We start from the raw sequence: 17,135 nt of genomic DNA, 5'->3' as shown, positions 1-17,135 counted from the left end.
CTCAAATTCATGTCCAGTCAAAGCTCTCGTGACAACTTCCTCATCTGCAGAACACTTATTTACTTTATCATTTATCTGCCCTGGTTTCATCTTTGCAGAATAATTTAGAGAGTTTTGTAAACATTCTAACAGGTCTAAAGGAGCAGGAACTGATAAGATTACACACCTGAACTCTTTTGTTAAATATTCTACACGAAGAGACAAGATTAAGCCTATCGTGATTGGAAAAAAAAATACCCGGAACATTTCGGTGGCAATTTCAAGAGGGATACAGTGCTCTCAACAATTTGAATTGTAGATCTTAAAACGACATTTCATGTATATCAAATTTTCAACACACTCATACTACGTTTTAAAAATATAATTTCATATTTATAAATGTTTTTTTTTAAACAAAGCTTTTTTTCTGCTCAAATAATAAACCCTACAGGTAAATCAATAGTTAACCCTTTATTAAATGCATTAACACTTCACATCAGATATGGATTTTTAACAACATTATAAAATGTCCAGGTTTTAATTTTATTCTTAAGAAACATCGAAGAAGTACTGCTACATAGGGACAATAGAAGTTTGAAGGTGGACAGCTATATTTGCGGATGAATAAATAAAAAAGGCGAAGTTAACGAACAGCGATTGATCTAAGAAAAATCTACAAACAATACAAATCTGTGAACAGGGCATAAAACACGGACCCCGGTAATTCCAGAGGTGGGAATTTAGTATAAAACAAAGGTTTAACAATTGGTATGAAACATGTAATACGACCGAATGATGGGTTATATTTGCAAACAAGGTCATTGTATCGACAGTAGAATTTACGGAATGCTAACTTTAAACGAGGTTGTTGAAATCCCTGAAATATCAACTTATCTGTCAATAGCCTGCCTCGGTTTAAAAATTGTAGAGAATGCTCTTGGGTATCAAATAAGTTGGGAGACGTAAACATCATATGCAGGTGAGAGGGGAATATTACTACATAAATAAGGAAAACTGACGACGGAAAAGCTGAGGTCATCCAGTTTGTCATACAATTTAGTTGTTAGTTGGTCTATAGTCAGCAAAACATCCAAACATGAAAAAAGATGTGGCGGACTCTGTGATTTCTTTTATTTCAAGTTCACCGGGATATATCTACATCTATATATCTATATGGGATATAAGAATGGAAGTTACTATAGTTAATTGATAAATCGTCGATATATCTGAATGTCGAGTTGAAGGCTACAGAAAGTGTTTTCTTCTTCTCATGTAGAAGTTTCTGAATAAATTCTGCTTCATAGGCATATAAAAAACAGGTCGGCTAATAAAGGAGCACAATTAGTGCCAATCGAAATTCCAACAATTGGTTTGAAGACCTAGTCTCCGAAGACTACACAGATGTTGTCAATGAGGAACTCCAGCATCCTTTTAATATCAACTCCAGAGTACCTGTGTATATATAGAATCAGAATGATTTTTGACAAAGGACCAATCACGAGAAACGAAAATTTCCGAGTTCCATTTTTATTGAAGAAGCAGTGATCTATGATATCAAAAAGCTTCGTTTTTAATTTTTCGTGAGGAATGGTTGTATAAAATGTAGAAAAGTTGTACGTTTGATGTTATTGAATTTAGAAAAAATTGGTGATTTTATATTTTCCAAAAGCTCTTACGAGTTTTTGAGAACCCACATCTGATTTACACTACTTCTAAAATATGCTGTAGCACAGTATTTTTCTGAAGTTTCTCCTTTACAGGAGATGTTTTGTAAGTACATATATGTAGTAAAGATATGGGGGCTTGGGAGAGCATTTGATGGACCCGGTAATGTATCTTTGTAAGGATTTTTATGAAGTTTAGGAATCCAGTATAGGTAGTGTAGATCGAAATCACCTTGGTTGACTGGAATGTAAGTTTAATTTAAACACTGAAATGTGATTTTGAGGTATAAGCTGGATTTCCAGACATAGAATTAAAAACTTTTTCTAATGTTCTTCTAAAATACTGTTATAATAATGAGTCTTACAAACAAAGGTGATATTGTTTCAAGCCTTGTCTACTGGAAACACAACATATTGTTCGTGTAGTCTTTCTAATTTAAGCAATTACATATAATCAATTTTAATAATTTTTTTTTTTTCAACTGATGCATTATAATTTGAAAAGCCCTCATCAGGAGGTGGTGCGTAGTTTGCGATCCAACCCTTTTAATAACAATCGCGAAATTATTACTTTGGAACAAAATAAATTCATCATTTATTTGTTTAAAGTACATGTATATAATGCTGCCAGATTTAATTTACTTAATTTTCAACAACATGGCTTTTATAATAAAGCAGAACCCACCATAATGATAAATAAAAAAAATCTGGTTTAAGAAAGGGAGTACCCATCCCTGACCCTTCCCTGCACCACTTCTAGAAACTGGTGATGGTCATGATTTGATCGTGTCTCTTCCTTTAAAATTTACGGAAGCCAGTGTAGTTGCCAAATGAGAAAAATATTGTATCTAACTTCCACCACATAATTTTTAGTTGCCACCAGAAACTTATTTGGGATCACCATTTATTTATTTATTTATTTATCTATTATACGGTGGCCACATGATGATAATTTTACGGCCATCAGAAACTGATCTATAGCTGCTACAAGAGAAGTTTTTCTCACCTGGCAACTACTGGTCATATAAATTAAACTTCCGACGAAGGAATGATTTTAAACTCCTCCAATGTATTGGAGTAATTGCAATAAGGCTAAAAGATGTTTTGTTTGTAGGAACAATTAGTGAAACCGAAGAATTCTAGTATTACTCTGATATCAGATAGAATTTTTAATTAGTTTTATAATTAGATGCAGTAGCTGATGCCAGAACGTTACTTTTTGTCAATATCTGATGCCAACGCGACAGACAGCGCAGTTTTTACCAATAAAGTCAATTTTTAAAAAGAAGGTCTTATAGTCCTGCGCAGTTTATTCTGCATTCCTATATTTAAATGTTTACAAGTTATATTGCAATTATTGTTTGGTCAGCACTTTAACTTTAGTAAAATCAACTAATTTCGATATATGATGTTTTAGATGTGTATGGAAAAGACTACTTTTTAAGAAATTAGAAAATAGTAATAAATACAGATGAACGTAAAAGTTGAGTAATTTGAGTAAATTTACACTCAGTATTTATTTTTCGGAGATTTTATCTTTTCATGTTTTTCTGCATTGGTAATCACATTAAATACGGTATAGATATAGGTGTATAGATTTAAGGTTAATGCAAAAAATAAAGTTGGGTTGAAAGGTATTAAACTCGGTGCTTAAAATGTTTTTTAGCTATAAAAGAACATGCACTAACTGTTCTGCAAAATTCTATTACATATTTTTAGAGAATCCTATTGAAATATCCTTAAACAAAAGCCTTAGGTTTAAACAAGTCTACTGATACCGGACATACAAAGACCAAGCCAAACAGATATCTGGTTATAAGAACCAAAACTTTTTTGATTGGTTATTGACATTAAAAGAAGTAAACTTTTATATCTACTGATGCTTTCTCTACCAAACACATCGATTATGAAGAAAAATCAGATGGATTATTTTCTATCAAAATTTGGTTTGCTCAACAGTCGCAGAGTAAGGAGTTGATCCTTACGTCGCGGGTTCGGTTCCACTGTGTGAGGTGGAGACCTGTCCTTCGGATGAGAGCGTATAAACTGAGGTTCCGTGTCGCAGTAGGTGCTGGCACGAAAAAGATCCCTCATTGCTAAAAAATCGTAAATGCCGAGTACAGGTCTAAATTTGCAGCCTTCCACTGGCAAGTGGTGGCGTCTCAATATGAGTGAAAAATTCTCGAAGGGACGTTAAACAAACAAAAAAATAATATTCTCAAGAATGAAATGTAAAGTAAATGAACAGTGTTCATTCTCAAAAATCCATTTCAAAACAATAAAATTTATTCGCAGAGTTCTGCAAACAGAAGTGGAATCAGGTGCCATTGAGGAGTAAGCCTCCTCTCGACCGGTTACACCTGCGGTGTGCTCCTTGCCATAATCGGGTTAAGGGAAAAAATCCGAAAATTCAGTGTGAAAATTCAATTTCATGTACCATGAAAAAAAAAATCGCAAAAGGAACTGAGAGCCTATCAGGAAGAGTGATTTTACATATGAAATTAGTACCTCGAGGTCAAGTGCTAAACTATATTTTATTTTTGATTTCTTTAGCTATAAGAAATAAATAAAATAATACAAACTTTAAAGCACAAAATTAAGGTAAGAAAAAGGATGAGACCATTCATTCACGATAAAGTTGACTGATTTATTGATAACAGATTCTTAAATTTGTTTTGTTATACAGATAAGGGTTGGAAAGAGCAGCCATTGGTTGCCTTACTTCCGGGAGAAGTTCATATAAAATCTCATACAGTGTCTTTATGTTTCAAATTACTCGCTTATCATGAATTACTTCAACACATCATTGTTCGTAACCTGTGGGTTACTGTTATCTGTGCAATGTTTTCTTATGAATACAAACAAGCCACCATCAAGCATAGTCAGTCTCGGAAATGATTCCATTGCTTACTTTGACCAGCGTATGAACCACTTGCAGACACAAATTCAGTTGCAGAACAACACTTTGAAGACTCAAGCAATAATGATTGAACAGCTGCTCAACATTTCAAAACAGACGCCTTCGACACAAACTCTAAGCAATGAACTTTCTGTTCTACAAGTGTATGTACAGCGCATTATGGGTGAATATCACAGATTATCAAATATATCCGACGCAACAGATCTTGCTTTGAAAATCAACAATATGGCAAACTCTATCAAATTCCTTTCCGTAAGCTTGAATAGACAGGAGCAAAAAGACACTGACATAAGTCAAGAGCTAGCCTCGCTAAAGGCTACAATACTATCTGAGATGCACCAAGCTACAAGTCGGATCACATCGCTGGAATACTCACTGTCTTCTGTGAATCAGTCCGTAGCTTCTCTCTCAGCTCTTGAGCGTCAGAATGAAAACCAACTTACATCTATTTCGAATGACTTACAAACAACAAAGAGCAGACTGAGTTCTTTGCAAGGAACAATGGCGCATGTTTCAAGCCAAATTTCAACTTTAACCAATCAGTATTCCGATATTGCATCGAAAGTGTCAACTCTTTCAAGTGACTTACACAGTACTAGAAGTACTCTTAGTACATTGCAAACAACTGTGTCTCATAATCAACAATATTCATCAAGCCACATATCATCTCTAACAAATCAATATTCTGCTTTATCAACAAGCCTGCAAAAGATACAGGATAGAACTACTACACTGGAACATAATTTGGAGCAGGTATTGATACGTGGTAAGTATATAAAATAAACAATATTTTAAGAAGATTAAAGCATAAAAATCAATGGCGTTGTCACCCCGAACTGACCCCAACGTTGTTCTTTAATCCGACAAATACTTTTATTGCTTTTGATGAAAAAAGTATTCTAGTAAACAGGTAAATAAATAATTAAGATTTATGATCAATTTTTTTTTTTTTTAGATTTTTCAACACACAATTGTAAAAACATTTATATTTTTTATATCAAGAAAATGATGTGTAGGCTACAGCCTTTCCCCTATATGGAATATACGCCATTGTACGTACGTAGGTAATTTAAAATTCGTAGCTATAGTGAATGATGTTGACAAAGATTTCGAACCTGTTTGCACACAACATTTACAATTAGAAACATTACGCACACAAGGACAAACTAACCCCCCCCCCCCCCCCACACACACACACACACTCACAAGTGCGTTACTCTATCTCCTCCAACTCAATTGCGAGGGGATAACAAATTAACTATCAAATCATCTATATTGTTATTAGCAGGTTGGAATAGAAAGAATGATGAAGTGGGAATAGGTAGAGGACACCGTTTTACCGAATATTTTATCTAAATCGCCTTTTTAAACTACTTCGCCTGTCCACTCTAATAAATGGAATTGTTAGCAACTGTTCGTTCCTTCGCCAAGCGCTCGGCATTTTGAAATGCAAGTTGCGGGTCTTTTGGATGAGACTTTAATAATCGAGACCCCGTGGCACGATAAAGATCATCACTGCTCAATGGCCCTGAGTGCTGAATAAAGATCTATCTAAATTTTGAAGCCTTTACCGGTACATGTATTTGTTGACGTCTCTAAATGAGTGAAAATTCTCGAACGGGACGTAAAACAACATAAAATCAAACATGTCCAATTCTAACTAAGCCATTAACCGTGACTGGTAAATAGTTAACTGTTCTTATTATCAAATCATAAACAGCATGAGATAAATGTCAATTGTGCAATGTTGTATTAACAACTAATACAATCATGAAATGAATCGTCTGACCATCAAGTTACATGAATAAACAACAGTAAATTACGCACTTATCTCTTTCCCAAACTGCATATATATCTAGTACATCTATATGTGATCTCACCATACTGGATTTTTATAATTTGGGGCTAGAAGCCAAATAATTCTTTAAAATCCTTAAAGGAACTTGCAAAAAAAGTTTTAATTGAAGATTTCGACATGTTTGACGGATGTCAAATCATGTACTTTTTTTCTTTCCATCGTGAAACCTTTTAAAATACGCGCAGACTGCAGGTTTTGAAGGTTTGTTACATCTAATTACCGCGCAAATGATTTCCCTAGAACAATAAGCTAAGACTCGTTAAGCCTTACCCTTAGGCGAGATTACTCAGGAAAACAATGATGCGTTAAGAATCCAATTTAAAAATTACTACAGTGTAGCACGGTTTTTAACGAGTAATCGAGTAAAAAAAATACTTAGTCGATAGTCTGTATGATCAAACCATAGTTTAGTAATTGAATACTTGTTGACATCCCTGTTGTTAATATGTAGTAGAACCTACTTAAAATCTTAGTCAAATCTACAGATTAAATGGACTATGTTGCAGAAAGGTGTGATCGGTACAATTACATATATATTGCTTCAGTTTGTGGATAACTATTGCAAAGATAAACTGAACGATAATATTCACCATGGAAATTTAATGTGTAGATTTTCGACAATTATGTACGAGACCCATTTTCCTTCCGGACAAAACACAATAAAACTAAACCTATCTTTATTACATAATTATGTACATTTATACCGTCATGCTGTGCAAATGATTTCGAATTCCGATTTCATGGACCCTTTCATGCTGCTTACATTGTATCATCGAGAACTAAGAAAGTTACAGCCGTTTAAATATCATATATAGCCGATTAGATTTGAACACACCCGAATGTGCATTTTTGCTATACCGTATAACCGTATAATAATGTTCACCTTCATTTGAGTTTTTGTCTTATTTTACTGAAAGTATGAAAGTTGTGGCCATTCAAAACTTTAGAGATATTTATCGAAAACAGGGATATTTTTAATTTCAAAGAATCTTGTTAACAAAAAAAAAAAAAAAAATAAAAAAATAAAAAAAATAAATAAATAAAAAAAAAATAAAAAAAACGAAGAAAAGTTATAAACAGTTTTTCTATCTGCTAGTCAGAACAAAAGCACAAATGCATGCGCTTGCTTGATTGTTAATTCAATAACATCGTGTGTATAGACTGTTTATCTTTGTGCATGTAAATGTCGACGCATTTCATTTAAAAACATGGATCGAGCTTGTAGGTTTTTTAATTATCAAACAATGTTTCATTTATTGCATGTGAAAATGCATGCATGTGAAACCAAAATAACATTTATTCTGCATATTTACCTAAAATGTCTGTTTATTCAAAAGAGTCTTTCTTAAAAAGAATATAGTATACTTAACTTTCTGAGACACTCGCAGACAAAATAGTACCATATAGATATAGAAGGTAGAAATCAATAAGTTGCCAAACTAAGTTTGGGAATCATATTTACATGATTTATTTGGTATCGATGTGTTGTACAATGTTGATTAAATTAAGTGATTGTATTTATTCATTTTTATTTAAAGGTGTTAGACTTTCTGGAGGGAGTATAAGCGGCGAAGGAAGGCTTGAAGTTAATTATATGGGCAAATGGGGAACTGTATGTGACGATGCCTTCACTGACAAGAGTGCTCAAGTTGTATGCCACCAACTAGGATATAATACGTATAGCACATTTTATACATTTTATGATTATATTTCTTATCTTGCACGTGGTATCTTCTTTAAAGTCAAATGATTACAAACTGCATAATATTACACTGTTATCATTTCTTCAGCATAAGCCATATTTTAAAATGTTAAATGCAAGATATTCTTTTAATGCCTGCAGAAAAAAAATGATTTTGTGATGTTTGGATAGTTGCAAGCATTACACGTCTTTTTGGTTTATAAATGAACAGAGAGTCATAAGCTTCACAACCCAAATAACAGACATGAAAAGTTTGATCTAATTTTACTAATGCATCTTTACAAACATGGTGTCATTATAAAACTATTCAAAAGAATCTAAAATCCAAGAGAAGTGGATTACTTTGTATTTCCTGCAGAGCAAAGTGACACTAAAGGATCACTTTACCCAGCATTTGTCTTTCTGTTCCTCCGTTCGACACTGTACTTTCAAACTATAATATGCATTTACTACAAAAAAGTGAAATTCAGTAAATCGGAATCTGATACGCATTCAGAATCGTACTTTATATTAGGTTGTGTGCAACAAAGACACAGTCTGACTGAAATTTCTTTCAAGTAAAGAATCTGACGGATTTGTCATGTAGTAAATTTTGAATTTACTAGGAGGAGGTAAAAGTTATCATGTTGTAAATTTTGCATTTACCTCCCCCTAGTAAATTCAAAATTAACGTTAACAAAATGATAGATTGTTAAAATGAAACACGTTTGAATAAATTAATAACTATTTATAATAATTTCATTTTGATCATCATTTTACCTTTGAAGATCGAGGAATCGTATTTCTAATTGATTGTCACATTTTTTAAACTACTCTGTCGCAGTCTTACTATCAATGGATTTTTTTTGTCTCTTGCTTTTGTTAAAAGCAAGGGATTTTAATTTTGGTTTTTCAATGCGTCGTCTGTCCGGTTAGCTAGTTTCTAGATGATACCTAAAAAGGTGCTTTAACTTTTGCAATGAAATTAAATAATTCACCATAAATAAAAGAGGACACTTTTTCATTTTGACATCAAAAGTATTAATAAATACTTTGTTCTCTATAACTTTTTGCAATGGAATTTAATTTATTATATTTTCAACAGTGAAATACTGTAATTTATTTATTGAATAACAGTGATATTCTGACACAGTGTGAAAGGATATATCAAAATGGTACTCTCACAGTGTGAGAATATCAGAAGTGCGGCAAAACTCTCGATTTTCCTTCCCTTCACGAAGAGTGTTTAAAAAAAATCCCTGGCCTGTTATAAGATAAAGAGAGTAAATGAACCATCCTGTCAGAGACTAAAACTGCTAAAGTTTCTCTAAATATGTTGTTAAAAATCTATGTTTACAACGTTTTTCAATCTGTCAGCCGCTTAGCTATGACGTCTCAACCGCACAGCCTAATGACTGTAATACGAAAAGACAGAGGCAAAAGGAAAATCAAAGAAAATGTAATAAACAGAAAATCCAATGTTTTGTAGATGAATATGGAATTCGTGCTTCGCACTCGTGAAAATATCGAAAAAATCCTGTCCCACTCCTGAAATAAATTCCATAATATTTATCTACAAAACATTGAATATCCTCTATATATTTTACTCTTAATAAATAGAAGAACTTTGTTCTATGTAAATTTTTGCAATGAAATCTTACATATTAAATCTTAATATTAAATAAAAGAAGATCCCTATTAATTTAAAGGTCAAAGGTCAAGGTCAGAAAATCATATATTGCCTAACATGTTTTCAGACTATAACTTAAGTTCTCTTTGAGCAATGAATTTTTTTTTTTTTATTCCATAGCTACTTATGATTAAAAGAACAATGTTGTTTTGAATTCATTAATTAAGCTTATTTTAATTATCATTATGCGGGCCGGGGACGTAATTTCTCTGAATTACACTAGGGACCTATATAGTATATAGGTCCCTGATTACACGTACCTTTTTTTTGGCAGGCAAATACATGAATATAGTTTTCGTATGCAAATAAATGGTCAAGAACACTTTAGCTTTAAGCATATTTTAAATGATGCTAGAGCAACATGCGTTTCTGATAAAACTTTAGTTGTTTTATGGAATAATTTGTAGACACCACTCAACATACAAGGAATCGGCAGCGTATGGACAAGGGTCTGGTAGCATCGTTCTTGATGACGTGTCTTGTGAGGGTGACGAACGCTCAGTTGCACTTTGCAGGCATTATGGATTCGAACAAAATAATTGCCAACACAGCGAAGATGTAGGAGTCGTTTGCTGTAAGAGCTGTTGATCTTAACGTTCATAATCTTTCTCTCCAAATGATATTGCCGAAATAGGAATTCATCTCATTGATTCTCTGGTTGTACTGATTCTCAGTAAATAAGAGAGCCTATTTAGACGTTCATTCAGATTAACCCAAATTTTATTTGAAATCATTCCTTTCCCTTGAAACAGTATTTGCTTCATTTGAGCTCAGAAACATGTCATACATATATAAACTAAATCCCCTCGGTATTAAGAAGTGGGGAAATTTTCCATTTGAATAATCAATAACTTTTACAGTATACAAATATAAAATTTTTAATTTGCATTTATGCCACCTGATAAATTCAGAATTTACAATACAATAACAATTTTGTGCTAACTTCCTCATGGTCAATTCAAAATTTTATATTAGGCAGTTGCATTCCTTAAAAGGACCATACCTCTCTTACATGTATGTACTAAATTTACTTATTTATAGTTAGAATAAAACTCATTTAACAAATGTTTACAAGACAAAAGTTCTTGTTCCCTTACCTCTTGATTTCGCAATTCAGTTGCTGGAATTGTACGAGATATTAACGAGCCGACTTAACTTTTATTAATTTTAACATATTGTAAATACATCAAATTTGTAAACATATTTTGTTATGATAAAATAATTTTAAATTTCAGTCGACATACGCCTGGTTGGAGGGTCAACATCTCGAGAGGGAAGAGTAGAAGTTAAAGTAGGAGGCACCTGGGGAACTGTGTGTGACAATTATTGGGATGACAACGACGCCCGTGTGGTCTGTAGAATGCTGGGATACAGCGGGTAAATTATATGTAATTTAACATATATACACGAAAAAGACGACAGATATAGCATTTAAGAGCTTTCCTTTTATATTGCAGTCTTTTGGACGTAACATGTCAAGATCAATTATACGCGACTTTTATCATTCTGTAAACGTCGTTCATGCAATCAATTAGGGTGCGATGTCAGGTTTCAGGTAGTTGATTGAAGATAGGCAACAATTAAAATCTTATCGAATATACGGCACCAAAACCTGCTTGGATAAATAATCTGCTACCTTTTAAGAATTCCGAGAATAAATCAATAAACGAGGCCACATTTATATACCGTCTCAAATAGTCAATATTTTATATTTAGAGTTATTGTAAATTTTATCTTTTTCAGCACTGCAACAGCATATTCCAGTGCACATTTTGGTCAAGGCAGCGGAAGAATATTAATGGATAACGTTAAATGTACTGGAACTGAGAAGTCGCTTGCACTATGTCCGTTCAGTGGATTTGGACATGAAAACTGTGGACACAATGAAGATGCTAGTGTAATTTGTCATTAGATATTTTCCATTTTTTAAAATCTTAATCGGACAATTCTTGAAGCAAAGGTGACACATTTACACGTATTGTGTATTTCTTGTAAACTTTATTCTACCCAAATGCTCTATTTTTTAGTTATCATATTTTAATAATGATGAATAAAAATGTAACAATTCAATTTTAAACATATGGTATTCTGTGCAATTTCCAATCAAAATGTTTCTTGACGTCCTACAATGCAGAAAAAAAAACAGCTTCATGATTAAATTTAATAACAGTAGATTTCTTCCAAATGATAACGTTGTCTTATTGACAAGCGGAAAGTTTTTTTTCCAAATGTTCTTCAAAATATTTTGAAACTTTTGATATATTTTAAACAATTAATTTGTTTAATTTATACCAACCTCACTGAACAATGTTTTCATACAAAAGCGTGGGGGAAATCTGAATTGTAAATCTTCAAACTTTGTCTATGGATTGAATGTACTCTATGCAGGTTTATTTTTATTGGGAAATAGGTTTCACTTATTAACAAAATGTTAGGGAATAAGTTTGAAATAAATAATGGGCGCCATCAGCATCTTTATATGCATTTCAATTCGCCTGCAGCTGACCACTCTATCCTTTCAATGAGGGTTAAGATTTTAGGAAAAGAAAATATACCATCCAACCAATAGTCCAACTATAAGTGCTTCATCCCGTAGACTACGAGAAGAATACTGGATCAGGAAAGTTAAAGTTTCCGTATGGTTTCAAAATTTGGGGGGGGGGGGGATTTCCCAAAATATATCTGACAAAAAAAAAAAAAAAAAACTAATTTACTGTCAAAATTCTGGAATTTGCCTGTGTTCGACCTTACAGCAACAAAGAGTGGGGGGAGGAGGGGGAACCAGCAACTAAAGAAAATTTACTATAGCAAAATACTATACCGAGAAAAAGTGGAGCCCCCCCCCCCCCCGTTCCCTACCCCCGGGTTCTACGGGCCTGAGGGAATCCTTCAAGCCTACAGCGTGAATGTGATGAGGCTTTCTAACAATACACTAAAACGTATGCGTAGTCATGGACTTCAACCTTGCGCCTATAAACAATTAAGTCGCACTAAACTTTACTTGGTTCTCTTAAAATTTTCTGAAGAAGCTTGTGTTTGTTTGTGTTAATGGATGTTGCCCAGCTCAAGAATACAATGACAAACCTTATTTTAATTTTGGACCGGTACACAGTCGGTAACATTTGTATTATACACGTAATACCTGTATTATGATACAATATCATATCGTGTCAGCATTCCTAATAATACAATGTATCGTAAAATTTTTCGAATCATAAAATACTGTATTAAGAATAGAGCAATGTTATATTTCTTAATACAAATCTTAGCTGACCTTTTATCCCAACCAATCAGATGACTATGTATATACATGTACAGTATATATATATATATATATATATATATATATATATATATATATATATATATATATATATATAAGGTGGACTTTGGCATAAAGTAGACCGCACTTATTTTGAGGCATTAAGTAGACATTTTTCATTTCTTTTATTTGAGACATTCTGATTCACACTTTCACCCAAATTTATTCTAATAGGCTTCAATAATGAAAATTTTACCCCCTCAGCCCTAAATGTTGCTTCCTGAAAAATATACGACATTTCTGGTCTCCTTAATATTTTGTAAATACATTGGAGGTTTAAGGTAGACATGTATATATTTTATGAGGATCCCGAAGGGTTAAAGTAGACCAAGTATATATAATGCATAAAGGAGACCAGAATATATATATATACGTGATTATGTAGACCATTTTCTTTTTTCTAATTATTTAAATAAAAAACTACACATGCATAAATGTACTTCTCATACCAGTATTTATTGATCAATTTGCATTTATCTTAAGTAAAATATTAGGCACTTTAAAACCCAGTATGATGATTCCTTATTTTAACTAGAAGGATCCAATAGGGTGATGTCTATTCGTAGACAAATTTTCATGTCCTGAATCTTATGGAAATATAGTAAATGACCGATAGTAATTGTTATGTTAAGAACATATTTCATCCACCACCAAAGAAACACATTGATTTAAAACGTCGTAGTCACATGATGACTTATGGTATAGAATCATCATCTAAGCCACAATCACCTGTACATGCTAGATATGACCTCTTGAAACTATAACCTTGTACTTTTCTAAAAAAAAATTGTATTTTAGAATTTTATATATCCAATTTATGTCATACACTCTGAGCATAATGAACCCTAGGATAATATAATCTTTGAAAGTTATTTTATAGTGGACAAAAATTGAACTTGATGCAGGGTTGTTATACATCCCCAAGTCACAATTATCCCTTTGCCTTGATTTACATCTAGTATAACAATAATGTGATTGCCTGCTTGGTGCAGTGGTCAAAGCATTTGCTCTAGAGTAGTGGAGTAAGGACTTGTTCCTTAAGTCATAGGTACAAATCCCACTGAAGGACATGGAAACCGGTTCTTCCAATGAAACCAAATTCCCTTGTTGCAGTATATGCTGGGACAAGAAAAGACCTCTCACTGCTCAAAAGCACAGGTCTATATTTGCAGCCCTCAACCAGCAAGTTGTTGTGTCTCAATACTAGTGAAAAATTCTTGAAGGATGTATAACAAACAAATAAACAAACAGAATTATGTGTTTATCTGAATATTTATTACATTTCTAAACCCTATGGCCTTGACCTGTATTAACCTGTGTAAGGATCATACTCTGAGGTTACAAACAATTATTGGTAAGTATTTAATACTTTGATATACAGTGACTATGACCTTGTGCAAAAGACCATTACTACTGGGTCTAGAATATTTCTGGCCCCAAGCTACCTTTGTTTCAAAAGATGTCTACTCACAGAAGACACGTAGACTTCACAATTCCAGTAACTTCATTTGTTGTTGTATAAAAATGTCCATATTTCCCCATGCAAAAAAAAGTTTGTAAAACAACCCCTTTTCTTCTCATGTCTAAGATCTCTATCCTAAATACACATTTGTCACAGTCACTGTCTACTGAATTCATAAATCTAAAGGTAGTTCATACAGTCTTATTTTAATTCATATTCTTGTGTCTTTAACATCATTACACATATAATTTTTCCATGTTTGAATAGACAATAAAAATTGGAAACAATAAATACAATGAATTAGATTTGTTATAACTGTAACAAATAATGCAAATATGTGCAAGTCATGTAAAATTTCATTTTATTTGTAAATGTGTATTACATTGGTGACATTTGTATACTGTTCAATATATGCATAAGGACTTCTATTATTATCAATCTTCACAACATTAGTTTTGTATAAAGTAATAAATAACTAGTATTTTGTACACAAAAATAACATCAATAAAATAACAATCTTTTACATATCTATAAATACACATAAGAGGAATAAAACACTATTTTGAAATAATCATTACATTTTCATTTCTTGTCAATTAAAAAAAATGAATAGCATTATTAAACTATTACAACATGTTTTAAACCACAAATTTGTGTTCTAAAAATGCATTAGATACAAAGTGAGATGCATTGATTAACTGTTCATTGTAAGTTGAAATGAAGTTATTACTTATAAAAATACTTTACATAGTTTACTTAATGAGAATATTCCCTCCAACAATAAACTGGCAAGCTGTAATACAGACTCTGAAATACCTATACCACCTACTTCAAATAGTACAGTTTGCATTTCATCCATGAGATTATTGACCTTGAAAAATTATAAATGTTTTCTTCTCTTTGAAACGAACATGTGTGCTATGAAAGGGATATATTAAATAATGTTATTAAAAGACATACAAGTAATTTTTATCTTGATAAAAAATAGTGACCTTCTCATGTCAATTAAGAGAACCATTTCACACAATATGTGCTAGAATCTCATCTACAAGGTGTTGGCAGACAGGCTACCATACTAATACATCCCTATAAATGAGTTGCAAATATAAAAGAAGTACCTGAAAGTCATTCAGAAAAATTTTTAAAAAGCTGGCTTAAAGATGCTACATTTGTCAGCTGAAATGCATCTTTCACAATACATTCCTAGCATATAATTTTGTAGGGATGTCAAAATATTTATTTTTCTTAGTCGATTATTCGATTGCATTGTTCGAACGATAGTCGAATATTCGGAACATTTTCTAAAAATAAAATTTTATTTCAAACTTCACTGGTACATGACGTATTTATAACTCACAAACCCTTAATCTGTTTAATGCAGCGTAACGTTGGATAGCAAGATTATATGAAATAAATTTAGAAATCTAATATTCCTAAATTCATGATTTCTCCATCAATCGAATTCATAAATTGGTGTGTACATGCAGTTAGTTTTTATTTTAGTTAGCATTCAAAATTTGCTAGCCGATATTTTTTTAAAGCTTATTGTGAAATAAATTGGGGGGGGGGGGGGGGGGGGGTAATCTCACACTATCCAAACGCCAGGTGGCTGTTAAATTGTTAAACAGTTAGTTACTGCTTATTCATTTATTGATGGTTCTGGCTATCAAAATGTCCTTAATTATGAACAATTTAAAATGCAAGCGAATTGTTCTAATAATTATCGAAGCGTCAAAACATGTCACATGTTCCTCGCATTTGAGCAATCTTAAAATAAAAGATAATTGGTACATCGCATAAAATCAAGTCCAATTAATTTTTTTTTTACAAACAAAGCCCAGATATATGTTGATGGTTGATTTATTAGAAAAACAACACAAGCAGTAACTGGTGGATAATTAATTCTCGCGGTAGTGAAGCATTTATAATTACTGTACTTTCTATACGCACATGGAAAATCAAGTTTTTTTTGAAGAGGAAAATTATCTTATCAACTGTCTCCGAGGAAAGACGGTTTCTCAATTTTGAAATGAGAATTCCATATCCTTATCACTCTTTTATTGCATTTTTTTAAAATTATAATATTCGAATGTCGTTTCATTATTCGATCGTCGGTCCATTCGACTGACAGTCGAATAGTCGACTATTCGTTGACATCCCTATAATTTTGTGCATATTATATGGTATAATGTTTTTGTTGTTGTTGTTTACAGAGCAAAAATATAAAGTATATCCATGTATAAATGTAAAAGAGGGCAAAACTAGAAATATGTCCATAGGACATGAATGCCCCGCTGAGGGTATATTAATTTTTATTTGCTTGTTTATTGTTTAACATCCCTCTCGAGAATTTTTCACTCATATGGAGATGCCACCACTTGCCGGTGGAGAGCTGCAAATTTTGACCTATACTCGGCACTAAGGGCCATTAAGCAGTGAGGGATCTTTTTATGCCAGCACCTACTGTGACATGGGACCTCGGTTTATACGGTCTCCACGTCCCACAGTGGGATTCGAACCGGCGACATAAGGATCAACTCCTTACTCCGCAACTCTAGA

General features: G+C 32.7%; 1 protein-coding gene across 1 annotated transcript; it reads left to right on the top strand.

Moving 5' to 3' along the window:
- Positions 1-4,428: 4,428 nt before the first annotated feature.
- LOC133176601 (deleted in malignant brain tumors 1 protein-like) lies at positions 4,429-11,704 on the top strand. The gene is made up of 5 exons (XM_061311712.1): positions 4,429-5,329; positions 7,960-8,098; positions 10,200-10,366; positions 11,028-11,169; positions 11,536-11,704. The coding sequence occupies exons 1-5, from the start codon at positions 4,429-4,431 to the stop codon at positions 11,702-11,704; spliced, it is 1,518 nt and encodes a 505-aa protein (XP_061167696.1).
- Positions 11,705-17,135: the final 5,431 nt, after the last annotated feature.

This window comes from Saccostrea echinata, unplaced genomic scaffold (genome assembly GCF_033153115.1).
Source record: "Saccostrea echinata isolate AGI-Se365-2 ecotype Australia unplaced genomic scaffold, CSIRO_AGI_Sech_v1 ptg000077l, whole genome shotgun sequence".
NCBI classification, from domain to species: domain Eukaryota; kingdom Metazoa; phylum Mollusca; class Bivalvia; order Ostreida; family Ostreidae; genus Saccostrea; species Saccostrea echinata.
The sequence above is the reverse complement of the archived record's forward strand: the minus strand, read 5'-3'. Positions and strand labels throughout refer to the sequence as shown.

Bases quoted from the DNA above. Each gene is read 5' to 3' on its own strand.
- LOC133176601 (XM_061311712.1), top strand. From the start codon at position 4,429: ATGAATTACTTCAACACATCATTGTTCGTAACCTGTGGGTTACTGTTA. The intron at 5,330-7,959 runs GTAAGTATATAA...TTTTATTTAAAG, and splicing joins GGAGCAGGTATTGATACGTG to GTGTTAGACTTTCTGGAGGG. The intron at 10,367-11,027 runs GTAAGAGCTGTT...TTTAAATTTCAG, and splicing joins AGATGTAGGAGTCGTTTGCT to TCGACATACGCCTGGTTGGA.